This window comes from Mugil cephalus, chromosome 20, assembly GCF_022458985.1.
Source record: "Mugil cephalus isolate CIBA_MC_2020 chromosome 20, CIBA_Mcephalus_1.1, whole genome shotgun sequence".
Classification (NCBI taxonomy): Eukaryota; Metazoa; Chordata; class Actinopteri; order Mugiliformes; family Mugilidae; genus Mugil; species Mugil cephalus.
Window position 1 is genome coordinate 357,501 of NC_061789.1, and position 27,495 is coordinate 384,995.

A 27,495-nucleotide genomic window follows, 5' to 3' on the forward strand; every position below is an offset into this window, starting at 1 on the left:
TAGGAGGTAGGGGGTAGGAGGTAGGAGGTTATTGATATAGGTTATAGGTTATAGGTTATTGTTTAGGGGGTAGGAGGTAGGAGGTAGGGGGTAGGAGGTAGGAGGTAGGAGGTAGGAGGTAGGAGGTAGGGGTTATTGGTTATTGGGAAGGGGATTATAGGTTATAGGTTATAGGTTATAGGTCACACCAACACAATCAAAGATCAATCAAATCCAATCTCATTAAATTATCAGTAAAATGTTTTAATAATATTATAATGTGTCAGAGACATATTATAATGTTGAGAATTGTCTGAGTTTTATTTCCTCAGGTTTCTGTTCATCATGACGTCAGATACCGCGTTGGTCACGTTAAAGGTAGAGATGAGTTAAATATTCATGAATTATCAGCCCTGAAATATCATCAAATATCGTCAAATATCATCAAATATCATCAAATATCATCAAACATCATCAAATATCATCAAACATCATCAAATATCATCAAACATCATCAAACATCATCAAACATCATCAAATATCATCAAACAGCCTCATCATGTTGTATTTTTATACTATACTACACTACACTACTATACTACACTATACTATACTATACTATACTATACTATACTATACTACACTATACTACACTATACTATACTATACTACACTATACTATACTATACTACACTATACTATACTATACTATACTATACTATACTATACTATACTACACTACTATACTACACTATACTATACTATACTACACTACACTACTATACTACACTATACTATACTATACTATACTATACTATACTACACTACTATACTACACTATACTATACTATACTACACTACACTACTATACTACACTATACTATACTATACTATACTATACTACACTATACTATACTATACTACACTACTATACTACACTATACTATACTATACTATACTACAGTGAATGAATACAGACACATCTACAGCTTTAGTTTAGTTTGGAGCTTTATGGGTCAGTGCTAACGGGTTAGCATGCTAACATTAATCTTTTAGCACAACAACATTTCACTGAGGGAGGAGGGAACATGGAGAAGGAGGGGGGGAGGGACCAGGGTTTAAAAATAATGTGTGACTCAGCGGGTATAAAAGCTCAGAGAGAAGATCCAGTGACGTTTAAATCCGTATTCAACTGAGCAGCTGCTCGTCATCTCTATCTTTGACGTGAATGACACAAAACCTGTAACAGATTCATTTCAGAACGAGTTTCATATCCAGATGTTAAAGGTTGAGCAGTGGATAAAAACTTCCGTTGAACTGACTCTACTTCTATTTTGTGTCTGAAACGTCTCCAAACAAGAACCAGAATGTCCAGTAAAGTTTCAGAGAGTCCCCCGGGGAGAATGTGTCCGACACAGAAACATGTGTGAGTGATGAAGATGTCGGTAAATATTCCTGGAATCTCAGCCAACCAGCTCATCCTCTGTTTCCTGATGTGGACGTGTTAATTAGCTGACAGATTCACAAAGACAACGGTTTAGCTTCACGCTAACGCTGCAGCTTCAGTTATTCTTCTGCTGTTGGATCCGACGCGTCATTAAAACACAAGGAGGATTTGTCATGATTTTTAATATATGTTCAATGTGAACAGAGAGTGTGAAAGTCCTGGAGTCTGATTCCTGTTTCTGTTTTATTTTCTATATAATTATACGTTTACCAAGCATCGTAAATTATATTTAGACAAAAATAATTAAACAGAAAAATACTAGAACATTTTATAAAGAAACATGTGGAGCTCCCCCTGGTGGTTGGCTGCTTTAATGGTCGTTAAGCTCCGCCCCCTCCACGTTAACCAATAGAGGACATGCATAGATATCTATGCAGGACATGCACATGATGCCACTGCAAGAGGAAGTCTCCATGGTTACGGCCACTTTAATAGCATTGAAACGAAATAAAAACGTGGTGAAAAGCAGTCAGAGATATATTTTATATTTTTACTGATATCTGCCAAAGAACAATGTTTCGCTGCATTAGAAGAAACAAGTGGAATCGAGACACAAAAAAATGGTGGTGTGGTTCATTTAGTGTCAGCTAATATTAATTTATGCTCTATTTTTAGATGAAGTCAGACCTTACGTTACTTCCCAGTGAAGCTCTTAGTGTTAACATCTGAAACTGAGGCTAATCCACTTTTCCAAATCCACACTAGTTCATATGGATCCTTGATCTGATCTGATCTGATCTGATAATCCTCATTTTTCCAGGTCTCTCAGGTATTTACTGATACTCATTTCACCACGTTATTGCCACTCAGTGGGCGTGGCCCCAGGCGGAAGTGACGTCATGCACACCCTCTATAGGACATGAGCCAAACTAAAAAGCACAAACTAAAACAAGTGAACGTCAAGTGAACCTTAAGTTGAGTGATATGTTTTTATTTTATTGTTTTTCATCGTTTTCATTTTCTGAAAATTAAATAATCATCAAATCAAATTTAATTTAATTTAATAGCAAAGATGAACAACGTATAAAGAAACCATGCCAAAGTGCACAATGTTATGTCTGCTAACAGAAGTGTGGGCGGGGCAAAGACACTGTGACTCCACCCCTAAACTCGTTCTGAAACTCGAAAATGGAGCCCGAAGTGGGCGGGGCCCACGGTCGCCATGTTGGATGAGCTTTACTCCGCCCACACGCGGATACTCCAAACATGGATGTGGGGGCTCGTGTCGGACGTTTAGACCCGCCCACCGAACTCACCTGTACCTGTCACTCAAAGGAGGAACATCCTTAATTATGCAGAATTTGAACCTTAACAAAAAATAAACAAATGAGTTAGAAAATAAAAATCACCCCCCGTTATGAACAGTGAAATAAACCATTGAGACCAAAAACGTTTTTTGTACCAGGCTGTGAACATGTTTAATAACACTATAAAGTTGGTCTGTGGGGATTCGCTTCCTTTTGCAGCCTCTAGTGGCCACTCGGTGAACTGCGGGGTTTAGCACATGGGCCTCATGGATCAGACCTGGAGGTTGACTTGGGTTCAACCATAGGGACCATGTCACATGACCCCCGAGCACACTGAGCATGTGCAGAGCAGACAGGAAGCCAGGAGGTAGCCATGTTGGCAGAAGACAACGATTCAAAGATGAGACAAAAAAGACACTGAGACAACTCTCACAACACGTGTTGACTAATTAAAACCATGATGGAAAGTGTCTCATGTCTCCTGTCTTGGCGTGGACACGGGCGTGGACACGGGCGTGGACATGGACGTGGAAGGATGCTGGTTGATGGTGAAGCTGCGTCCTGTTCTGAAATAGTTCTCGATCTCCTCCAGCGAGCGTCCACGTGTCTCCGGGATGCAGACGGCGTTGAAGAGGAGACCGAGGACGGACACAACGGTGAACAGCAGGTAGGGCGCCACCAGGCCGTACCTGTCCACCAGGAGAGACACAGAGGACATGAGACACTGGGCCGTACCTGTGAGACAGAGGCACGTACCTGTCCACCAGGTGGGACAGAGGGACAGAGGGACGTACCTGTCCACCATGTAGGTGAATGCGTGCGTCACCATAAACGCCGTTAACCAGCTGACAGTGACGCAGAGACCGGAGGCCACGCCCCTAGCAACCAGCGGCAACACCTCTGACATCAGCAGCCACGTGATTGGACCCCAGCCCATGGCGTAACCTAGGAGACGGACACACAACAATAAATAAATACAGAACAATGAAAACAACAGTAAACACACAACAACAGACACGCACCAAATATAAAGACCATGGTGCCGATCAGAGGGATGACGCCCATCGCCGTCTGCCCCAAGGCCTCATGGGAGCTGCAGTCCAGGGTGGTGCCGTTGTGAGGAGGGGTGGGGCCTGGGGGGCAGGAGGGTGTGGCCCGTGAGATCATGGTCAGCGTCAGTGTGGCCAGAAACATCAGGAGGCTGGAGGTGTAGAGCAGAGCCTTACGTCCCGCCCTGTCCATCAAACTGGCCGCGATGGACACGGAGAAGAGACGGACGGCGCCCACGATGGCGGCGTCGTACCTGAGACACATGGGGACACAACAGGTTGAACGCACGGCAATAAACACACACAGAATAACGAGGTGAGGACATGGGGACGTGGTTACTTGGGGTCCAGGGACACGTTGCTCTGGGAGAAGATGGTCTCCAGGTAGACCAGGATCGGCGTGATGCCCGTCATCTGCTGCAGGAAGCGCATCGTCACGGAGATGCCGATTGGTCGGTAGTAGATGGGTGTGGCCAACTGAGACCATGTGACCTTGGCCTGTGTGTCGATGCTGTGCTGCATCAGAGACAGAGACAGAGGACAGAGACAGAGGGTCACGTGGCTGTAACCGTGGTAACCCACAGGGATGGATGCTGCGTCCCCCGGTATCCCCCGGTAACGCCTGTCAATAAACACACAACCAAGGTCAAAGATCACCTGGATGATGCAGAGCTCCGCCCCCGTGTCATAGTCCCGCCCCCTCAGCCAGCGCAGCGCCGCCTCCGCCTTCTGGCTCCGCCCCTGAGACAGCAGCCTCCTGGGGGAGGACGGCATGAAGGCGAGCATCAGGACCATCAGGACCACCGGGACCTGCCCCGCCAAGGCCAGCCAGCGCCACGGCAACACCAGACCTGAGGACACAGGACAGGGTCTGGGACCAGGTCTGGGACCAGGGACCAGGTCTGGGACCAGGTCTGGGACCAGGTCTGGATGAAAGGTCTGATCTTACCCAGAGAGTAAAGCGCCAGCGCCCCGAACACGGCGGTGATCTGAGGGCAGGAGCCCAGCGCCCCCCGGACCCTTCGGTGGGAAATCTCTGAGATGGTAACCTAATACACAACAGCACCAACAACCAACCAATGGACACACAACAGAACCGAATCAGCTCAGGAACAGCGTCCTCCGTAACCTGGGTAACCTACAGGGCATGATGCAGGCATAGCACTGGTAGACACCCGAGGCACTCGGGATACAGGCCATGAGGTAACCTGAGGACACGGGACATGAGGACATGAGGACACACGGGACACGAGGAACTGAGACATGAGGACACGGAGGACACGGAGGACATAGAGGACATGGAGGACACAGGGACACAGAGGACACTGAGACACTGAGACACTGAGAACACTGAGGATACTGAGGACATGGAGGACACAGAGGACATACAGAGACACTGAGACACTGAGGACACATGGGGAAACACTGGGACAAGAACTGAACTGAGGACATGAGAACACTGGAGGACATGAGAGGAACATGAGGACACTGAGGACATGGAGGACACGGAGGACATAGAGGACATGGAGGACACTGAGGACATAGAGGACATGGAGGACACAGGGACACAGAGAACACAGAAAACACTGAGGACATAGAAGACACTGAGAACACTGAGGATACTGAGGACATGGAGGACACAGGGACACAGAGGACACTGAGACACTGAGACACTGAGAACACTGAGGATACTGAGGACATGGAGGACACAGGGACACAGAGGACACTGAGACACTGAGACACTGAGAACACTGAGGATACTGAGGACATGGAGGACACGGAGGACATAGAGGACATGGAGGACACTGAGGACATGGAGGACACGGAGGACATAGAGGACATGGAGGACACTGAGGACATAGAGGACATGGAGGACACAGGGACACAGAGAACACAGAAAACACTGAGGACATAGAAGACACTGAGGACACTGAGGACATGGAGGACACTGAGGACATAGAAGACACTGAGGACATAGAGGACATGGAGGACACTGAGGACATGGAGGACACTGAGGACATAGAGGACATGGAGGACACTGAGGACATAGAGGACATGGAGGACACAGGGACACAGAGAACACAGAAAACACTGAGGACATAGAAGACACTGAGGACACTGAGGACATGGAGGACACTGAGGACATAGAAGACACTGAGGACATAGAGGACATGGAGGACACTGAGGACATGGAGGACTGACCCCGTGGCAGAGGGCACCGCTGACATCATGATGGACAGCTTCCGTCCCACCAGGTCGTTGAGCGCCATGGCGCCCAGGCCGCCGGCCGCCGCCCCCAGAGAGTAGATGGAGCCGAACCAGGCGGCCTGAGCCGTGTCCATGCGGAGACGGGGGTCGGCCTCAGGACCCGTGAACTGAGGCAGGACGGGGGACGGGTAGACCAGCGAGTAACCGAAGCTGAAGTTCCCCAGGACGGCAGAGAAGACGGCCAGGAAGAGTCCAGAGTTCCTGATCTGAGACAGAGGGGACGTTAGCGAGGACACTGAGACACTGAGGGACACAAAGACACTGAGACACTGAGGACACAGAGACACTGAGACACTGAGACACTGAGACACTGAGGACACAGAGACAGAGGGGACGTTAGCTAAGAGGAAACAGAGACATTCTTAGTATCTCTGTCCCTGTCCCTGTCCTGTCCTGTCTCTGTCCCTGTCCCTGTCCCTGTCTCTGTCTCTGTCCCTGTCCCTGTCCTGTCCTGTCCTGTCTCTGTCTCTGTCTCTGTCCTGTCCCTGTCTTGTCCCTGTCCCTGTCCTGTCTCTGTCCCTGTGTCTGTCCTGTCCCTGTCTCTGTCTCTGTCCTGTCCCTGTCCCTGTCCCTGTCCCTGTCCTGTCCCTGTCTCTGTCTCTGTCCCTGTCCTGTCCCTGTCTCTGTCCCTGTCCCTGTCTCTGACCTGTCTCTATCTCTGTCTCTGTCCCTGTCTCTGTCCCTGTCCCTGTCCCTGTCCCTGTCCCTGTCTCTGTCCCTGTCCTGTCCCTGTCCCTGTCCTGTCCCTGTCTCTGTCCTGTCTCTGTCCCTGTCTCTGTCCTGTCCCTGTCTCTGTCCCTGTCCCTGTCTCTGTCTCTGTCTCTGTCCCTGTCCCTGTCCCTGTCCCTGTCCCTGTCCTGTCCCTGTCCCTGTCCCTGTCCCACCGCTAAAGCCCGTTAAATGAAACTTCTCTGTAACAGGAAGCGTTCGCTCTTTACTTCTCTTTTCTTCCACCTCATTTCTCTTCACTTTACGTTTAAATGTCTTCCACCCATTGTCTCCTCAGGTGAACCCGTCTCATCGTGTCCCGGTTCTGATCCAGTAAATAAACCAGTAACTGAAGTAATAACTGGGTCTGATTTGTCCTCTGATTTTTCTCTGACCTCAGGATTTTAAACAGAATTAACTCGTCATGGATCAAACTGTTCCCTGGTTCAACATTTAAACATTTAAACATTTAAACATTTAAAGATAAAAGGTTCAAACCTGAGACACAGATGTGGATCTTCTGATCAGAGGCGTCTTCTCGTCCATGTCTGCAGACATCAGCTGTTCGTCCTCTCCGTCCTGCTTCGAGCTCGGAGGTTTCCAGACTGACACAATCCCAGAGCGCTGAGGCTTCGTCTGAGGCTGCAATCAAAACTGAAAGTGCCCAGACTTCCCACACCTGAAACCCACTTTCATTCTGAGTGGACGCTTCGTGACAGAGAAAAAGAATAAAAAGAATAATGTGAACAAGTCTTTGGTCAACGTGAAGCTGATCAGAGAAAACAACCAGCGCTGATCAGAAAACAGAAGAAGAACCACAGGGAGGAAGAGACAACGGCCGCTTCTACGCACACATCACGAAAGACAAATAAGCTCTGAGAAAAAAACACTGAGAAAAAAAACTCTGAGAAATAAACTCTGAGAAAAAAACACTGAGAAAAAAAACTCTGAGAAATAAACTCTGAGAAATAAACTCTGAGAAAAAAAACTCTGAGAAATAAACTCTGAGAAATAAACTCTGAGAAAAAAAACTGAAAAATAAACTGAGAAATAAACTGAGAAATAAACTGACAAATACGCTCTGATAAAAAAACTCTGAGAAATAAACTGAGAAATAAACTGACAAATACGCTCTGATAAAAAAACTCTGAGAAATAAACTGAGAAATAAACAGAAATAAACTGAGAAATAAACTGAGGAATAAACTCTGAGAAATAAACTGAGAAATAAACTGAGGAATAAACTCTGAGAAATAAACTGAGAAATAAACTCTGAGAAATAAGCTCTGATAAAAAAAACTCTGGGAAATAAACTGAGAAATAAACTGAGAAATAAACTGAGGAATAAACTCTGAGAAATAAACTGAGAAATAAACTGAGAAATAAACTGAGAGATAAACTGAGAGATAAACTGAGAAATAAACTCTGTTCATTAAAACATTAAAGGTCCATGTTGTTTCTGAACACGCTACATTCAGACGTGCTGTCGGTTATTTCGTAATGATGGAAATACTCGTGGCCGCGTGTGTTTCAGTCCTCTGGAGATTTTCTGTCTTTTCTTGACCTTTCATCAAACTGCTGCAGAAATACTTTGATTTCCTCATCGTCCAGGTTCTGACCCAGGTTCTGTTTGGAGACACTGACCCTGAACCAGAAACTGAAGCATGAAGTTACTGAAGAATCTCTGTGACGGCTTCATTTGGTCTGGAAAGAAATATGGAAGGTAAGCTAGCTGTGTGTGTGTGTGTGTGTGTGTGTGTGTGTGTGTGTGTGTGTTGTTCTGCATTTTATTTACAGGAACATCTGCAAAGTGTTGAAACTAGGAGGAGAACGGGATCATTCTGACCCGGCGATAAAATAACTATTTATAAGAAAGAAAAAGTCCTGGATGGACAAAGAGGAAGAACCAAGGAAATGTGATGTGTAATGTGATAAAATTATAATTCATAACAACGTAATGTCATAGATAATATAAAGAAACTGTACATAATAAAATAATGTAAATAAATAAATAAAATCTACTGTAAAATAGACAATAACATAAAATTACATTGTAAATAAAATGTAAAATCATGTCATAAAAATAAAATAATACACGATCGAAGATAACAACAACAAAACTAATAATGATATTAATAATAATATTGTTTTGATTCATGATAATTGAAATAATAATAATAGAAGATGGGATGAAATAAATCAACTCAGATTCGCACACAAACAGTAACACTTCAAGTCCCAGCATGCACCGCGCCAGACGGAGCCTTTTTGACCCTGCCCGCGCCCCTTACACAGCATCACGGGTTCCAGGAGTGATCATGGGGAGATGAGGAAGAGCAACTAACCGCGGCTAACATGGCGAACATCACCAAGAAAGTGTCCTGGTCCAGCCGGGCTGATGAGTCCGGGGCCGCTGCGGAGAGGACGCCGCTGCTGAACGGCTCCGAACCGGCCCGAGTGTCCAGACAGGTACGTTAGCACGGAGGCTAACTCTTAGCACGGAGTCAGGCGACTCCTGGGATAAAAGCCGGGGACATTCACAGCTCGGAGATTAAAAATAATAATAATAACAATAAAATGTTGTCAAGATGAAATGATGAAACATGGACAATAACGGTTTCATATATTCAGACATATTTATTGATATTTAAACTGCTTCGTCTGTTATGTCAACCGATTACCATAATAACTGCAGTCTGCGCGCAACATGCGCACTGGCGCTTCATATCAAATTACCGTAATAAGTGTTGTTACTTGTCTGTGTGCATTTTTTTTCTCCTCTTCCATAAAACGTTAAAATTAAAAAAAAAATCGGAGACAACTGTAGTCGGGGGACAGGCCATCCAAGACGAGGACTGTCCCCATAAATGGGGGACGTCTGGTCACTCGCCTAGCATGGGGACTAACCTAACTCCTCGCATGGAGGCTAACTGCTAGCATGGCGGCTAGCTGTGGGACTGTTATTATTATGTTTCATAACAAACAGACGCACTCTTTAAACCCTGCATGTGAGATCAATGCTGAGTCACCGCCTGAGTTATTGCTTTTTTGTGGCTCGTTAGCATCTGGATGTTAGCTTAGCTTAAACTAACAGGAATCAAATGACTGACATGATGCTCAGAATCTGGAGAAATAATCAGATTATAGAGGAAACTGGCCACAGGAGTCTGGGCTCCACGTGGTTTAACATGTCCGTGTTAATTAATTACACCATTAAACTGAGGTTTATCCATTCGGGTAATATTGAAAACACTGGAAAGTCCTTCTTCCCGTTTCCATCCACACCAGCTTCCCGTCCCTCAGGACCACAGGTGGAACTGAATGTAAATGTCTTCAAGTGGCTTTTATGATTTATTTATAATTGATCCCGCAGCAACGTTTTTATTTACGTGAATTTAACCTGGAAACGCTTCTCCTTTTAAACGTGGTTTGGTTTGAAGGTTTGTGAGACTCAGTCCGTTTCTTAGAGCCACTAAGTTTGATGAGCATCTGTTTAACCTGCACACGTGGCCGCATGTGTCTCTGTCTGCAGCTGTCTGCAGGAGGCAGCTTATTTCACATAGGCAGACTCAGCACGGTGGATTTGGAAGAGGAGATGACGCCGGACGAGGTAAAATGCAGCTCCCAACGCCTCCACTCTCTCTGCGTCTGTCGCTTAGGTTTCCCAGTCCTTCATGAGCTGAACCTCATTTAGATTAAAGTTAATAATCAACCAGATCAATCCTGCAGCTGCTGAGGTTTGATCTGTGAGACGTGTCCGTCTGAGTAACTGGGAAAAGCAGAAATGATGATTCACACAAACGCACATGTAGGAAACTGTGACGGTTTCCACTGTGATCCCTGCAGATACAGTTTAGCCTCCCAGTCTGACTTTTATTAGAAACACGCTCTTAAAGCTCAGGCTGCTCATCGCTCATCATCCTGTTTTGTTTCTGCTGCATGTGATGTGAAGCTTTGTGCACGTCAGACTGGATGTTGTGGAGGAGACGCTGCGTTTAAAGTCCGTCGCTGCTGTCGTTAAAGTCACGCGGCCTCTCGCGTGGTTTGGGGTCAGAGGTCGCGTTGCCGTGGTGACCTCTGTTTTTATGTGTTTGTGCCCTGCAGGACTCGCTGCGAGGACGACCTAAAGAGATCCCACACAACGAGAAGCTGCTGTCTCTTAAATATGAGGTGAAAACCGTCGCTTCTGTTTCCTCCGGTTTGTTTCTGCTGCATCTTAACTTCACACATGTTTCCTCCCAGAGTCTGGACTACGACAACAGTGAGAACCAGCTGTTTCTGGAGGAGGAGAGGAGGATGAGCTACATGGTGAGTGGAGCCTGAACACATCCTCCACGTCCTTTCTTTATTTCTGCCGAGTTTAATCTGGTCTGTCGTCGTGTGTCCAGGGTTTCCGGTGTCTGGAGATCAGTCGCTGGGTGATCTGCGGCCTCATCGGCTTCTTCACCGGCCTCATCGCCTGCTTCATCGACATCGCGGTGGAGGAGCTGGCTGGCCTCAAATACCAAGTGGTCAAAGAGAGTATCCTACAGACTTATGAGCTGTTAGCAGCCGGCGGACAAGACCAGTAAAAATAAGACATTATTATTATTATTGGAAGGTTTTAGTTCATGTAACAGGTCTGGTTTTATTTCGTGTGACAGGTTCAGACTTTCCATTAAGATTTATTTCACTCCCCAGACTGAGCTGATTTTGAGTTCATGACATATTTTTAAAAGGTTTTGTTTAAATGTTATAAACAGATTTACGTCTTCGCTCCAGGTGCATGAGAAGAGAAGCTTCCAGATCTAATGACTTTTTAAAAATATGCGTTTAAGTAAATTAAGAATCAGATGCAAAGCAGAGAAGGAGATTTCTGAGATGTTTCTTCACGTGTTTGCAGGAATAGAAGTGTTGTGGTGATTAGTTTGAGTCCAGTCTCATCTGCAGGTTTGTGAATGTTGTTATTTGTGTTTAAGCTTCGTTCTTGACTCTGAGTCTCAGACATAGAGAAGTTCACGGAGGTGGGCGGCCTGTCCATCTCGCTCATCCTCTGGGCCGTGTTCAACGCGGCCATCGTGATGCTGGGATCCATCATCGTCGCGTTCTGGGAGGTGAGACTGAAAGCAGAACCTCTCTGGTGTCCTCTGTGGCCTGTGGTTTGATTCCTCTTCCTCTTCTGTTCCTTTAATCACATCCTTCAAGTGTGAGAATGGATTTTGAAGAAGTCTGCCAGCTGAGCCTTTAGTTCAGCTTCTTACAAACCACAACAGAAGTGAAGATGAATTAGTCAGCTGGTATATTGAACAATAATCTGCAGTGACTCTTCTCTGTGTCCAGCCCATCGCAGCAGGAAGTGGGATTCCTCAGATCAAATGTTACCTGAACGGAGTCAAGATTCCCAGAGTTGTCCGACTCAAGGTACTCGACTCAAACTCGTCAGCGGACGCAGCCGAGCTGCAGCGTTCGGATGATTCACGTGACTCATGTCTGCTCTTGGTTTTGCTCAGACTCTGCTGGTGAAAGTGGGCGGCGTGATCTGCTCGGTGGTCGGGGGTCTGGCTGTGGGGAAGGTAACGACGAGCTTTTATTAATGCAATAACAGAGTCTCATTCATGCTGAGGAATCTTTACCTGAGCTCCTGTTTACCCACAATCCCTCAGGAAGGCCCCATGATTCACTCCGGGGCTGTGATCGCTGCAGGAGTGTCTCAGGGCCGGAGCACGTCTCTAAAGAGAGACTTTAAGGTGGGTGTGTTCCTGAAAACCCTCGGCCTTTAGGTGAGAACGTGTCCAGTAACGCGTGTTTGTGTGTCTGCAGATCTTTGAATACTTCCGCAGAGACACAGAGAAACGCGACTTTGTTTCTGCCGGAGCTGCTGCCGGAGTTTCTGCAGCTTTCGGAGCTCCAGTCGGTAAAACACCCAGAACACAGTCAGCTTTGTTTCTTAATCAGCTTTATCTGCAGGACGTCTGCACGGCCGAACTAAACCTGAGTCAGAGAGAACGTCACGTCACCAGGAAACAGACGCTCACTCACATGTTTTTACATCATTTCAGTTCATTTAATCCTGGTGTGAATGAAATGATTTAAACCTTAAACTCTGTAGGACCTGTCACATGAGTGGTTGTGGTTGGTCGACAGGTGGCGTCCTGTTCTCTCTGGAGGAGGGAGCTTCTTTCTGGAACCAGATGTTGACCTGGAGGATCGTAAGTGGAACCTCAGAATGAACCGAGTCAAACTAAAGGAGGAGGAGGAAGAGACTCTGAGACTCTCTCTCTGTTTCTCTCCTGCAGTTCTTCGCCTCCATGTTCTCCACCTTCACCCTGAACTTCTTCCTCAGCATCTACCACAATAAACCCGGGGACCTGTCCAACCCCGGCCTCATCAACTTCGGACGCTTCGAGAGCGACGTGAGGAACTTTCTGTTTCTGCTGCTCTTTGTGTCTCGGCTCAGTCTGATCATCATGTGACTGTTGTTCTTCCAGAGTATGGCCTATAACCTCTACGAGATCCCGCTGTTCATCGCTATGGGAGCGTTAGGTAACTCATACATGAATCCACATCACGCTTCTTCTTCTTCTGTGTCCGTTTCTTCCATCTGCTGGATCCAAGGACACGAGATCATGCAAAAACCAGGCAGAGACACTGGTGACTAGTCGGTCAAAGGGCAGATTTTAAAATGATTTTACTGCTTTTAAATCTGGCTGAGATGCTTAAAGTTTATGTTCCTTCAAGATCCCTGAGATCCTCAAGGTTTCAGCCTAAAACTTCAAACCAAATCTTAAGACACATCTTTACCGCTGCTTTCACTTTTTCTTATCAGGCTTTTTATCATTCGTGTCTTTATTTCTGACTGTCCATCCCGTTGTGTTTTATTTTTGCATGAATTGAGCGTTTTTAAATAAAGTTTATTCTTATTATTCCTGCAGGAGGTTTTCTGGGAGCTTGCTTCAACGTCCTGAACTACTGGCTGACCATCTTCAGGATCAGGTGAGCTTCAGGAGCCGGGGAACATCGTTCTGAAGGGGGACCTGGATCGGTTTTTAGATGAGATCAGAGGGAGGAGACGTGAGAGGACGTGTCCTCGTTCGTCCCCGTGTCTCTGACTCTGTTTCAGAATAAATAAATAAATAAAGAGCTCAGAGATGAAATGTGGAGTCAACTCTTCTGTTGATTCAGCTGTGACACAGTTATTTCAGTTTCTCTTGGTCCCGTTTGTGTTATTATTTATCGATTATTTTATTCAATCATCCTTCTCATCCTCTTTTCTGCCTTAAACCTCTGTTATTTTTTATTTTTTTAGTCCGTTGTTCTTTGGGGTTTTATTGTAAAGCTCTAGTTCTAAAAGTGTCAGTGTAAATAATTCATTCAGGGCCGTTTTGTGGTTCTTTTTCTGGGCCTTGTTGTGGTTTGTTTCTGAGTCTTTGTCCCTTTGTCTCATAATCCCGGGTGTGCCGACTGGTCACTGATGAATAAATAGTTTCAGGTTCTTCTTGTTTCTATAATTACCTCCTCAGCGCGGCTCTTTGTTTCCTACTGTTGTGTTTTTACAGTCGTGTCCTGGGAGGTTTGGAGCTAACGCCTCGTGTCTTTCAGGTATGTCCACCGGCCGTGTCTCCAGGTGATGGAGGCCATGTTGGTGGCGGCCGTCACCGCCACCGTGTCCTTCACCATGATCTACTTCTCCACCGACTGCCAGCCGCTGGGTCCGGACCACAACGAGGAGTATCCGCTGCAGGTCGACCTATTCTGCATTATCAGCGTCCTTATGTCTTAACCTGAGTTTCTCCGTTACAGATATTTATTTTATTAGTATATTTGCACCCACTGCTCCTACTTTTTACCACAGTATTTTAACCAGATATTCTTCTTTTCCCAAACTGTCCGACATGTTTATGGGATCAAATGTCCTGTTACTCTTTGCAAACTCTGTCATATTTGATCCTTTTTAGTTTTTGGCCAGAACGACACCACTGGTCAGATGTTTTAGAACATAAATCATGATATAACTCAAAATCTATTCTAACCTTTGGACTCATCCCAGAAACCGTCTCTGTCTGATTTAACACGTGAACACGTTCTTTCTTTCTTTCTAAAGTGGAAATCAAATATTCTTGTAGGGAGCTTTACTTTCACTGTTCGGTCCAGTTCATCCCCATCCAGCTCCGTGGGGTTAAAGTCTAGACGGGGCCACGGGTCCATGTTTTTATCCTGAGGTGGTTCTGGTTCTAGGATGTAGGATGTTGTAGGATGTAGGATGAGTCCAGAGGAGACTGATTCTGGTCTAGAGCCACTGACCTGTATGTGTCAGTAGGTCAAAACAAACCTGATCATTTTGAGACGCCTGCGTCGACGCTGGTCCCTCGGAGCCGTGTGATTGGCTTATTTTGAGACGCCTGCGTCGGCGCTGGTCCCTCGGAGCCGTGTGATTGGCTCATTTTGAGACGCCTGCGTCGGCGCTGGTCCCTCGGAGCCGTGTGATTGGCTGTCGGGTGGTTTGACCTGTGTGTTCCTGTCTGCAGCTGTTCTGTGCAGACGGGGAGTATAACTCCATGGCCACGGCCTTCTTCAACACTCCGGAGAGAAGCGTCCGCAGCCTCTTCCACAACCCTCCAGGTGAAGCCTCGTCATCAGCACCTGTCTGTGTGGGTGGAGGCGGAGCCTAACGTCCTGTCTGTGTCTCTCAGGGACCTACAACCCTCTGACTCTGGGCCTGTTCACGCTGACCTACTTCTTCCTGGCGTGTTGGACGTACGGTCTGGCCGTGTCGGCCGGCGTCTTCATCCCGTCGCTGCTGATCGGAGCTGCCTGGGGGAGGCTGTGCGGGATCCTGCTCGCCTCCATCTCTGCCTCCGACTCGGTTGGTGCCACACTCCTCTCACTTCCTGTTTTCAGAACCAGCGGTGGTGACACGATGAGACGGGAACTGAAAATTAAGTCTCTGAGACAAATAAAGAGCAAAGATAAACACTGAGATGATCATGTGTGGATCAGAAGCTCCTCTTTCCATTGATGCCGAGCTAAACAGCTAATATCAGCTAACCAGCTAACCTGAGCTAACCAGCTAAACTCAGCTAACTAGCTAGCCTCAGCTAACAGAGAAAACACACAGACAAACTGAATTTCAGAGTCATCGTGTCAGAGTTTCTTCTTCTGTCTCCTGGGGAGTTCCATGTGTAAATCTCCATCTTCTTCTGGATCGTATAATGAGCTCAGTGGTAGAATGTGATGACGTCCAGGAGAAATAAAATGTCCAAAGCTTGAATTGTGTGAACGTTGCCTCCTGTAGTGAATCAGTAGCATTTTGGAGCCAGATTCACTTTAAGAGGTAAAAACCCAACGTGGAGGAACTTTGGGTTCTTTGGTTTGATCCTAATGTCCAGATGGAGAGTGGACCTGGTTCTGTTTCACTAGAACCTTTGGAGAACATGTGAGCTCTGTGGTGTTTCTAGAACCTCTGGGTCCTGGGTACATATAGATATATACGAGTGTGTTTAATATTAATGGAGACGTTTCTGGTTCTGTCAGATCTGGGCCGTCCCGGGTAAATATGCTTTGATCGGAGCTGCAGCTCAGCTGGGTGAGTCCCACTGATCCTTAAATATAATGACTGGTTCCATGAGTTAATGAATGAATGAATGATTGAATGAATGAATGAATGAATGAATGTCTGATGTCCACAGGCGGCATCGTGAGGATGACTCTGAGTTTGACCGTCATCATGGTGGAAGCTACAGGGAACGTGACGTATGGACTTCCCATCATGCTCGTCCTCATGACGGCAAAGATCGTAGGAGATTACTTCGAAGAGGTGAGAGGAGACGCTTTCTTTAGGTTTATTCAGGGTTTAATAAGATTATAATGTGCAGAGCTCTGTCATAGGACTGTGATATTATGATGATATATGGGAATATTCTACATGGGTCACTGAGAACTTTAAATATATGATGATAACTTTTATGCTTTGTAAAGTTTTAGATTTTTTTGTAACATCACAACTAAAACAACAACGAGCAGAAACGAGTTTCTACTGAGCTTATAAAACTAATAAAAACTAACTAACTAATAAAAACATCTGCTAACAGGAGATAATAGGAAGGAAATGTTAATTATGGTTAATTATTTTCAGTCTGAATAACGTTTCATTAGAATAAGTTCTCTTTTATTTTAAAGATTTAGAGATAAATTTATTTATAACGATTAGTTTCTTCGATACTAAACAGATCTAACCTCATTAGCGGGCTGTGGTTTTGATGGCTGTCATTATTCCGCTGCAGGGTTTATACGACATCCACATCAAGCTGCAGAGCGTCCCCTTCCTGCACTGGGAGGCTCCCGCCACCTCCCATTGGCTGACGGCCAGGTACGCCCTGTCTGACTCCACCCAGACCCAGGAATTCATTCCTCTAACAGTCTGAACGTTCCCACACAGGGAGGTGATGAGTTCCCCAGTCACCTGCTTCAACAGAATAGAGAAGGTGGGAACCATCGTGGACGTCCTGAGCAACACGTCGACCAATCACAACGGCTTCCCCGTCGTCGTGCACGTTTCCGACAACGATGAGGTGCAGTCTGATTTAAAGTAGGTTCTTCTCCAATGAAACGTGAGACGCTGAGAGCTGAGGCCTTGTTTTCTGTCTTTAAAGCCGGCGAAGCTCTGCGGCCTGATCCTCCGCTCACAGCTCATCGTCCTGCTCAAACACAAGGTAACACGGCGCCACCTGCTGCTCAGAGTCGGTATCACACACTGCAAATAGAAACCAGCTCCTCCACAGCGAAGCCGTTTATTAGAGAGTCTGTCCAACTCAAACCAGGGCGCCATGTTTGCTCCATCAGAGGTTAGATTCTACAGTGTAAATAAATGTCGTATTTCCACCATTAACGTTCCTATAAATGTTATTCATATGTAAATAAATAAAATAAATAAATAACCTAACACTAACCCTGGAGCCGTAGGCTGAGCTCTGTGGCATATTTTAACTTTTAATCCAACTTTATTCTCTGTTATTGTCACTTCTCTTTGGGTGAATATTGGTTAGATGGATCCAACATGGCGCCCATGAACCATGTGACCAGCTCAGAACCAATCAGCACAGAGGGACAGATCAGATCATCGTCCATGTTTATATACGGTCTATGCAGGAGAATCAGAGTAATGAGGTCACTGTTTGAAGGCGGGTTTGACCCAGATAATTCAGCGTCATTTAGAAACAACGCTGGTCGTGTTACTTGTTCTTCCTCCTTTTTATTCCTGACTAAGTTCACTGAGCTGTTTTATTATCGGCTGCACATGTGCAGAATAAAGTAAAACACCATTAAACTAATTGGTTTAATTAGTTTGTTTGGTAAATTACTCTGAGATGATGTGACCTCAGTGGTCGGGTGTGATCAGAGGTGATGTGAACGTCCCTCCTCTCCACGTCTTCTAACCTGTGTTCTGGCCCGGCAGGTGTTTGTGGAGCTGGCCCGGTCCAGACTGACCCAGAGGAAGCTCCAGCTGAAGGACTTCAGGGACGCCTACCCCCGCTTCCCCCCGATCCAGAGCATCCACGTGTCCCAGGACGAGCGGGAGTGTATGATGGACCTGACGGAGTTCATGAACCCGACGCCTTACACCGTTCCCATGGTAACGCACACACGCACACACACGCACGCACACACACACACACACACACACACACACACTGTTTACACCGGTTTTCAGGCTGATCGGTGTGAACGAATCCGTCTTTGTGCAGGAAACGTCTTTGCCTCGCGTCTTCAAGCTGTTCAGAGCTCTGGGACTCAGACACCTGGTGGTGGTGGACGACTCCAACAGGGTGAGAGTGTTTGTTTGTTTGTCTGTTTGTTTGTGTGTCTGTGTGTGTGTGTGTGTTGTGTTGACATTGACCCGGCTGTTCGTCCTCCAGGTGGTCGGGCTGGTCACCAGGAAGGACCTGGCCAGGTATCACCTGGGGAAACATGGTCTGGAGGAGCTGCAGTTGGCTCAAACATAAACGTGACCTCAGACGGGCGCTGCCTTCTATGCAGGACTCCATCAGTGAAGTCTTTCACTTTTACCCTTATTTCTCTCCAGTCTTCTGTTGCTGGGGCTTCAGACGGTACTTTATCGGTCTCATTGTTCTGTGTTCGTTTTAAAATGAAGGAGCTGGAGGAAACGTTTTTAAAGATGTCGTGTTCGTTGTCACTCGTTGGGAAGATGTCGGCGTAGCTTTGCACTGAAAAGTCAAAGGCTGTTATTTATTGTTTTAATTTAAAGACGGGGGAAGTTTGGCTTCAGTGCTTCAGCGCTCTGCTTCTGTCTAACTTATCTTTGTCCACAGACTTTTGAGATGTTTGCACTTTGAGCCGTTAGAGAAGAAGCTCTGTATGAATGTAAACTTTATAAATGATCACGTTGTGTTTGATGATCTCTCCTGATTAACCCTTTGTCTTAACATTTCTAATGAGCAGTGTTAGTCGTCTGTTGTACAGGTCTGGAAAATGTAAAAATGCCTATTTTATAACCACTGTCTGAATCTTTTGTGAATTAATAAAGTTTATCTATTGTTACTCAGAGTGTCTTTGTTTCGTTCTCTGTGAAGTTTAATGATCCAGATGAGACAGAATAATTATAAATGTTTATTATAATTAATCCACCATAACATCCTGTCTCTCTAAATAATGAAGGTAAAAAGAAAACCTCCCTCAGGACCATTTAACACAAACTTTCTCCTTTATAACCGAAGCTCAATCCTGACACCTGGTGGACACGTGCAGCTCCTCCAAGTCCTGGTCCAGGTCTGGGACCAGGTCCGGGTCTGGGTCCAGGTCCGGGTCTGGGTCCAGGTCTGGGTCCTGGTCTGGGTCCAGGTCAGGGTTCAGGTCAGGACCAGGTCCTGGTCCAGGTCTGGGTCCAGGTCTGGGTCCAGGTCTGGGTCCGGGTCTGGGTCCAGGTCTGGGTCCAGGACCAGGTCTGGGTCCAGGTCTGGGTCCTGGTCTACATTTGCTCTGCAGGTTTTGACCCAGACTCGTTACCTGCAGCCGTGGACCAGGTTTTAGTCTCCATCTTATTTTTATGTGACTATGTAGCTGCCTAAAGCTAAGTCATTGCTATGTGTTATGCTAAGCTAGTGATGTTGCTCCTAAGCTAACCATATACCTTTGTTGTCTAAGCTAGTAAATCTCAGTTAACTGAATTAAAGCTAATAAAGCTAAACTAGTAAACGAAGTAAAGCTAGTAAATCTAGCTGTTTGTTGGTTGTTCTGAGTTTAGCGAGTGTTTTGTTTTCTAAAGCTAACCACGTTATTGTCTAATGCTAAGCTAGTAAATCTAAGTAAAGTTCAGTAAAGTTACTAAAACTAGCTAATAAAGCTAAATGAAGCTAGTAAAACTAGCTAGCACAGCCCAGTAAAGCTATTAAAGCTAAGTGAGGCTAGTAAATTGAGCAGTTTGTTACCATGAATTGTAATTGTCTAATGCTAAGCTAGTAGGTTGCCTGAAGCTAACAACATTTATTTTCTAAGGCTAATGTAGCTTTGGTGCCGCAGGTTAACCAAGAAATTAATTAACCATTTAACTCTGTCATCTAATGTCGTCCGATGCTAACGCAGTACGTTTAGATGCCTACAAACTAGAAGCTAGAAGCTAACTCACAAGCTAACCGCGTTAGCTTAATTAATTCTATTGCCTAATTAATTTGTGATCTTAATGCTGAACCAATAAATACATAGTTGAAGTCTGATGTTTAAGTTTAATGAGGAGCATCAGGAGGTTTTTATTCATATGTTCATGCTAATGTTTGCGGCTACGCGACGTCTGGTGAATAAAAAGCATTTTTCTGTGTTGCAGCATGTGGAGAAAAGAGGAGCATTGAAGCTAGTAGCTGTCAGGGTGTGGTCGCTACCAGAGGAGGAGGAGGAGGAGGAGGAGGAGGAGGAGGAGGAGGATATAAGATAAACAGAGAGACACTGTGATGGAGGGAGGGAGAGAGTGGACACGTGAAAGTGAGGAAAATGAAATGAAAGCATGTGAGAGAAGGAATGAGGAGGGAGGAGGGAGGAGGGAGGGAGGGTAAAGGATGAGCTCATTGCAGTCGGTGGCTGAAGACAGGAGGGGGGAGGAGAGGGGAGGGGGGAGGAGAGGGAGGGGTCGGCTGTGAATGGGAGCAGCTTCCACCGTTAGCTTCCTGCTACATGAACACACTGATTCCTCCTCTGTCTCTGAAACACAAGAAGAAGAAGAAGAAGTGCAGGAAGTCATCTGCATCTCTGCTGCCTCACCCTCCCTCCCTCCCTCCCTCCCTCTCTGTAGCCCATCATCCCCATCACATCCACACCCAAGGATCCCCCTGCCTCCCTCCCTGCCTCCCTCCCGTCTCCTCCATCATTTCCTCCTCCGGAGAGAGACGGAGATGCTGGTCTGACTCCCTCCTCCTCCCTCCTCCTCCCGTCTGACCAGAGGCTGCTACCTGTGGAGGCTCCTGCTTCTCTGGTTCTCCACCAGCCGCCGGCTCGCGGAGCTCAGCCCAGACGGAGGCGCCATGCTGGGGGTGGACGTGTGCGAGTTTGGGGGCCAGGTGCTGGAGCTGCTGTGGCTGAGCATGTGCTACCGAGGTGAGGCTGCTTTTCTGCTCTGAGGCTGGAACCCGGCGGGCGTGGACGGAGGAGATATCGATCTCCTCCTACACCACCTCCGCAGCACCAGCTACATGATGTCACCACCGTCTCATATCATTTCTACCGCCGGCTTTTGTGTTTGCAACTCTCTCACTGCAGTGCTGTTGGTTTCAGGGAGGGGGGGGGGGGTCTCATAAAGCTGGGTGTGTTTCCTCAGATTCAAACACAGACGTTTTTAAAGAAACAAACTGTGACTTAACAACGAAGCTCAGGTTTCTGCTCCAGACGGTTGCTCTCGTTCAACCTTTGTCTGGATTCAGACGAACGTCGGCTCTTTCTGAACGCGCTCGTGTTGGGCGTCACGGTGGTGCAGTGGTTAACGCTGGCAGCTCCGCACAGGGTTCAAACCCGAGCTCCAGGAGTAGAGAGGTGAAGGCTGAGAGAAAACATTTCAAAAAGAAACTTTAGTGTTTCTGTGTCTGTTCATTTAAAACGTTCTGGAGGAGAAAGTCCATCCACTTAAATCTGGTCAAAAAGACGCTTGTTGAGGCTTCGACAGGAACGTGGGAGGTGATTGAGTGGAAAGAGTCGGGTTTAGTGGAGATGGGAGGAGTAGGTGTGAAAGAAAAGAGAGGAGAGGACGGGAAGAAGGGATTTAACTCTTTATCCGTCCATCACCAGAACCTTCATCATCATCATCTTCATCTTCATCAGAACCTGAGACCAGTGGAACCTGAGGACGGATCCGTGTCACCTGTGTCTTGAAGGGACCAGGACGGACTCTGGTGGTTCTGGTTCTGGTTGGACAGCTCAGAACCAGAACCAGCACATGAATAAATGTGGAATAACCAGTCAGCTCCTTAGCCTCCCAGCTAACCTGAGCTGCTGTGAGATGCTAAGCTAACGCTAGCTGCAGAGGCTGAAGTGATGAAAGGACAGAAGCAGCTCTGGCAACGTTCAGGTCTGACAGCGTCCTCTCGTCCTCTCGTCCTCTCGCTGGACAGGAAGTCTCCTCCGTCTGATGCCATTAGAGCGGCTTCTAATGCATCGACTCCCTGATAAAGAACAGTCTGACTCTAAATCACTGACCGAGCATCAGCTGCTGGAGCTCATCTCTGCAAACCTTTATCTCTTTATGCTCTAATGCATCTGAGGCGGCTTGTTACCGTGGCTCAGAGCTGCACAGATTCACACACAAACTAAAACTCTGTGATGTTCTGGCTGTAGTGTGTCTATGTGTCTGTGTCTATGTGCAGGTGTGTCTGTGTGTCTGTGTGTAGTTGTATCTGTGTGTAGGTGTGTAGGTGTGAGTCCTGTGTAGATTCTGAATATTCCCTTAAACGTCTAAAAACTCGTCATCGATGAGAATTAAACAAAGATTTATATTCTCAGCTAATTCGTTTACAGACGTGTGTTCATGATTAATTTTTCTTGAGATAAAACATCTTAAGCTTCATCTGGGACATAAAACTTTTAATCAGCTAAAACCAAAGACCTGCTGTAGTTTGTTAACATGAACAGTTGGAGCCTGAAGTTCATGCTCCTGTGGAGGTGCAGCTGTTTCCAGGGAGGAGGAAGTTCTCTGCAGGTTATTATTAACAGACGTCCGGTTTCTAGAGATGGCTGTCAATCAAAGAGGCCACGCCCCTTAATTATGATGTAACTCAGGTGAGACGTGTTGAGTTAACCTGGAGGCGACTGGATTTAAAATGCATCCGATAGTTAAACTTTGAGTCTTAAGTAAGTAAGTAGTACTATGTCTGATGTTGGAGAGGGTTTCATTGCTCCTCCTGTCTCCAGACTGAGAGACGGTTGTCATGGTGACGCCTGGTCTCCTGGTCCCTGAGGAGGAGGTCCAGGGGTCCGGTCTGGTCCAGCTCATGCAGAACCTCCTGGATGGAGGAGAACGGTGATGACGCGTCCTCTCCTCTCTGACAGGGCTGATCGGGGAGAAGAAGGATCTGCCGGTGGAGGAGGACGACGACGACAGGAACCTGAACTACAACCCTCCGGCCCAGAAGTCTCTGCAGGAGATCCAGGACCTGGACAAAGACGACGAGAGTCTGGTGAAGTACAAGCAGACGCTGCTGGGCCCCGAGGCCCCGAGGGCCGGTGAGTTCCTCAGCATCAGCATCAGCATCAGCATCTGTATGTGATCAGGTTAACATATCATTACTACTGGGCACCGATCTCAATAAAACAACAAATAAAAAAGTATTTTGGGTCGTTGGGTCCCTTAGAAAAATATGTAAAATATAAAAATATACAACAATAAAGTTAAAAATATACATATATACATATATATCTCTTTTGGTGTCTGTGTTCCTTGTTTTTTGATTGACTTTTTTTTGCATATTTTGTACTTATTGTACATTTTTTCTCCCCTAATGTTGCTTCGTTTTATATTGTAAAACATGTCTGACATTAACATTTTTCTATATATTGAAAGTTTTCATTTCTCGTCTGTGCTCGGCTCAAGAATCTTTCATTAGAGCTTTGAACTCGTCCTGTTCACCACTGACGTCTGCAGCTTTTTAATTAAAATAGTTCTTTCTTCTAACGCCGGAGCTACGAGTGTGAGACTCTGAATATTTGATTATAATCAATAAATGATCCATTAGTTAAATGCAGGTTGAAGAGATCACACAGGTTATCTGATGCTAAGCTAAGCTAATGGTGTGTTCATGTGCTGCAGATGAGTCTGGACCAAACGTCACGGTGACCAGGTTGACTCTGCTGTGTGACGACGCTCCTGAACCAATCAGCATGGACCTGACAGGTAACTGACTCTGTCAGCGAGTCCCTGAACGCAGCATCAGCCAGACCCTCAGCGTATACGTCAGCACTGACCCCCACAACCCCCCCCCCCCCCCTCCCCCCTCCCAGACATGAAACTAAAAGAGCTGTGATACAATTAAATAGCTCTAATGATAAAATAGAATAGAATAGAATAGAATAGAATAGAATAGAATAGAATAGAATAGAATAATACTTTCATGTCTGTGCTAAAGAGCAAAACTATGTACAGTCAACCGGGCATTTCATAGATGGAAGAGGAGGAGATGGAGGAGGAGGAGGTGATGGAGGAGGAGGAGGAGGAGGTGGAGGAGGTGATGGAGGAGATGGAGGAGGAGGAGGTGGAGGAGGTGATGGAGGAGGAGATGATGGAGGAGGTGATGGAGGAGGTGATGGAGGAGGAGGTGATGGAGGAGGTGATGGAGGAGGTGATGGAGCAGACCTAGGAGAGTCGGATGGAGAGCGAATGAATAAGAGCTGTGATCATTAAAAGTCATGATAAAATAGAATGAATGGAATAGATGATGAAGAAAAATAGAATAATTTAGGGTAAGAGAACTATGTAATCGGGATTTATAGATGGAGGAGGAGGAGGAGGTGGAGGAGGTGATGGAGGAGGAGGTGGAGGAGGTGATGGAGGAGGAGGTGATGGAGGAGATGATGGAGGAGGTGATGGAGGAGGATCATGTTTCCATTAGACAACATTAAACGGTTGATGTGAGCTCAGTGAAGGACGTTTAGAGGCAGCATCAATAAAAATAATTAAATTAAATCACGTGTTGTTCACAATCCTGATCTAAACTTTTACCCCCCCCCCCCCTCAGTGGGGCGGTGTCTGTAGCCCCGCCCCCACCCCCCCGTGTCTGTCTTTAAATGCACCTTTAACCTGATTACAGCAGCAGACGTGTCCAACAATAAACTCATTTATTTGCTTCAGTTTTACTTTATCCTGTGTGTTGTGGTGTGTTTGCTGCTGTAGGAGATCTGAGCGCTCTGAGGGAGAAGAGCGTCTCTCTACAGGAAGGAGCCAGATACCGACTAAAGATCCACTTCAAGGTAAAACTGAAACCAGATGAACTGAAGCCAGAGATTTATTTTAGATCAGTCACCTGCTAATTTCCACCGTAGTTTACTCTTTATTACGTCTACTGTTTATTACTGTTTATTACTGTTTATTACTGTTTATTACTGTTCATTACTGTTTATTACTCTTTATTACTCTTTATTACATCTATTGTTTATTACATTTACTGTTTATTACTGTTTATTACTGTTTATTACTGTTTATTACTGTTGATCTGTGCCGTGTGTGTATATATACATTTTATGCTTATTGTTTTTGATCAAGGTCTTTTATTAATTTACTCCACAAACAGCAGACTCATGGTTTCACAGTAAAACAGAGAAAGATATTAGATATTAAAGTATAAACTTCATTTTTTAATTTCTTCTACAAACATTAAGAAACATGTGAATATTATCAGACGTGACGTCACTGCCTGCCTTCACCACAGCAAAGAGGAGGAGGAGGAGGAGGAGGAGGAGGAGGGAGAGGAGGAGGAGGAGGAGGAGGAGGAGGAGGAGGAGGGAGGGAGGGAGGGAGGAGGAGGAGGAGGAGGAGGAGGAGGAGGAGGAGGAGGAGGGAGGAGGAGGAGGAGGAGGAGTTTCCAGAGGAGCTTAGATTCAAAGACGAACGTCAGGAAACATGTTCACATGATCTCACGTCTTCATCCAGAGCAGATGGAGAATAGTTCACTAATACAGCGTCTCCTCTCTCATGTTTCTAATGTGATAAACTGTGTGTGTGTGTGTGTGTGTGTGTGTGTGTGTGTGTGTGTGTGTGTGTGTGTGTGTGTGTGTGTGTGTCTGCAGGTGAACAGGGAAATCGTCTCTGGGCTGAAGTATCGTCATGTGACCTACAGGAAAGGAGTCAGAGGTGAGACCAGTTCATTAAGAGGACCACGTTCTTTAAGACGTCAGGGACCAGGGTCAGGGACAGAGTTAGAGACCAGGATCAGGGTCAGGGACAGGGACCAGGGACCAGGATCAGAGTCAGGGACCAGGGTCAGGGACCAGGGTCAGGACCAGAGACCAGGACCAGGGTCAGAGACCTGGGTCAGGGTTAGAGACTAGAGTCAGGGATCAGGATCAGGACCAGGGACCAGAGTCAGGGACAGAGTTAGAGACCAGGATCAGGATCAGGGTCAGGGACCAGGGACCAGGGTCAGGGACCAGGATCAGGGTCAGAGTTAGAGACCAGGATCAGGATCAGGATCAGGGACCAGGGACCAGGGTCAGGGACCAGGATCAGGGTCAGAGTTAGAGACCAGGATCAGGATCAGGGATCAGGATCAGGGTCAGAGTTAGAGACCAGGATCAGGATCAGGGATCAGGATCAGGGTCAGAGTTAGAGACCAGGATCAGGACCAGGGACCAGAGTCAGAGTCAGGGTTAGAGACCAGGGTCAGGGACCAGGACCAGGACCAGGGTCAGAGACCTGGGTCAGGGTTAGAGACTAGAGTCAGGGATCAGGATCAGGACCAGGACCAGGACCAGAGTCAGGGACCAGAGTCAGGGACCAGGATCAGAACCAGGGACCAGAGTCAGAGTTAGAGACGTGAAACTGGGTCCTTTTTCTTATTTAACTTTATTTAACACGTTTCCTCTTTGATTGAAGGTTTTATTTGATATATTTTCTGTTTAATAAACCTGTTAGTTCCAGGTCTGTAGTGAAGATGAATTCTCTCCCCCTGTCTCCCCCCTGTCTCCCCCCCAGTGAACAAGCTGGTGTACATGGTGGGGAGTTACGGGCCGCGGGCCGAGGACCAGGAGTTCGTGTCTCCGGCCGACGAGGCTCCTAAAGGTCTGATGTCTCGTGGTCCGTATCAGGTCAGGTCCTGCCTGGTGGACGACGACAAGAACGTCTTCTTGTCCTGGGAGTGGAACCTGAACGTCAGCAAGGACTGGAACTAACGGAGGCTCTGCTCCTCCTCCTCCTCCTCCTCCTGCTCCTGCTCCTCCTCCTCCTCCTCCTGCTCCTCCTCCTCCTCCTGCTCCTCCTCCTGCTCCTCCTCCTCCTCCTCTCTCCTCCTCCTCTCTCCTCCACCTCTTCTCTCCTCCACCTCCTCTCTCCTCCTCCTCCTCCTCCTCCTCCTCCTCCTCCTCCTCCTCCTCCTCCTCCTCAGTTTAAGAATCAAGCGTCTGTTAAAGCGTTGAATGAAACGTTTGAATTCAGGTGTCATGTCTATGAGGCGTCTGCAGGACACTTTATTAAATCTAATCCCACAACAGAACAGCGTCGTGCTCCCGTTTGAATTTAATCTGAACTCATTTCATTTCCAGCCTCTGGTTAGAAAAAGCAG

General features: G+C 46.6%; 3 protein-coding genes across 4 annotated transcripts; 2 read left to right on the forward strand and 1 right to left on the reverse strand.

The window, feature by feature from the left end:
* Positions 1–2,401: 2,401 nt before the first annotated feature.
* slc2a6 (solute carrier family 2 member 6) lies at positions 2,402–7,578 on the reverse strand. The gene is made up of 10 exons (XM_047571820.1): positions 7,257–7,578; positions 5,985–6,256; positions 5,172–5,241; positions 4,925–4,990; positions 4,732–4,831; positions 4,440–4,633; positions 4,123–4,298; positions 3,756–4,036; positions 3,528–3,678; positions 2,402–3,422 (listed from the first exon to the last, which is right to left on the reverse strand). Exons 1-10 carry the CDS (start codon positions 7,314–7,316, stop codon positions 3,206–3,208), a joined length of 1,587 nt encoding a protein of 528 aa, XP_047427776.1. The 5' UTR covers positions 7,317–7,578; the 3' UTR covers positions 2,402–3,205.
* Positions 7,579–9,027: 1,449 nt separating this feature from the next.
* Positions 9,028–19,291, forward strand: clcn7 (chloride channel 7). Of its 2 annotated transcripts, XM_047571284.1 has the most exons (25): positions 9,028–9,226; positions 10,290–10,367; positions 10,862–10,927; positions 11,000–11,065; positions 11,146–11,278; positions 11,741–11,850; positions 12,077–12,157; positions 12,247–12,309; positions 12,400–12,483; positions 12,557–12,650; positions 12,881–12,945; positions 13,033–13,149; positions 13,225–13,279; positions 13,669–13,729; positions 14,336–14,477; positions 15,262–15,355; positions 15,427–15,599; positions 16,268–16,319; positions 16,423–16,550; positions 17,017–17,102; positions 17,172–17,304; positions 17,386–17,445; positions 18,189–18,365; positions 18,478–18,558; positions 18,649–19,291. In XM_047571284.1, exons 1-25 carry the CDS (start codon positions 9,113–9,115, stop codon positions 18,733–18,735), a joined length of 2,400 nt encoding a protein of 799 aa, XP_047427240.1. In that variant the 5' UTR covers positions 9,028–9,112; the 3' UTR covers positions 18,736–19,291. The 2 variants fall into 2 exon arrangements, with proteins under 2 accessions (XP_047427240.1, XP_047427241.1); XM_047571285.1 differs by lacking the exon at positions 10,290–10,367.
* A 1,547-nt stretch (positions 19,292–20,838) lies between these two features.
* On the forward strand, positions 20,839–27,199 carry arhgdig (Rho GDP dissociation inhibitor (GDI) gamma). Its single transcript, XM_047571315.1, has 6 exons — positions 20,839–21,334; positions 23,276–23,449; positions 24,033–24,116; positions 25,113–25,189; positions 26,006–26,069; positions 26,910–27,199. Exons 1-6 carry the CDS (start codon positions 21,262–21,264, stop codon positions 27,104–27,106), a joined length of 669 nt encoding a protein of 222 aa, XP_047427271.1. The 5' UTR covers positions 20,839–21,261; the 3' UTR covers positions 27,107–27,199.
* Positions 27,200–27,495: the final 296 nt, after the last annotated feature.

What these genes read in the sequence shown, in the direction of transcription:
- slc2a6 (XM_047571820.1), bottom strand. Translation starts at nt 7,316, where the DNA reads ATGTCTGCAGACATGGACGAGAAGACGCCTCTGATCAGAAGATCCACA. An exon ending in CTCAGTGTCTCAGTGTCTCT is followed by an intron (nt 4,991 to 5,171) that starts GTATGTCCTCTG and finishes CCGTGTCCTCAG; the next exon opens with GTTACCTCATGGCCTGTATC. An exon ending in CTATGCCTGCATCATGCCCT is followed by an intron (nt 4,832 to 4,924) that starts GTAGGTTACCCA and finishes GTTGTGTATTAG; the next exon opens with GTTACCATCTCAGAGATTTC.
- clcn7 (XM_047571284.1), top strand. Translation starts at nt 9,113, where the DNA reads ATGGCGAACATCACCAAGAAAGTGTCCTGGTCCAGCCGGGCTGATGAG. An exon ending in TGCTGTCTCTTAAATATGAG is followed by an intron (nt 10,928 to 10,999) that starts GTGAAAACCGTC and finishes GTTTCCTCCCAG; the next exon opens with AGTCTGGACTACGACAACAG. An exon ending in CCATCTCTGCCTCCGACTCG is followed by an intron (nt 15,600 to 16,267) that starts GTTGGTGCCACA and finishes TGGTTCTGTCAG; the next exon opens with ATCTGGGCCGTCCCGGGTAA.
- arhgdig (XM_047571315.1), top strand. Translation starts at nt 21,262, where the DNA reads ATGCTGGGGGTGGACGTGTGCGAGTTTGGGGGCCAGGTGCTGGAGCTG. An exon ending in GCTGAGCATGTGCTACCGAG is followed by an intron (nt 21,335 to 23,275) that starts GTGAGGCTGCTT and finishes CCTCTCTGACAG; the next exon opens with GGCTGATCGGGGAGAAGAAG. An exon ending in AATCAGCATGGACCTGACAG is followed by an intron (nt 24,117 to 25,112) that starts GTAACTGACTCT and finishes TTGCTGCTGTAG; the next exon opens with GAGATCTGAGCGCTCTGAGG.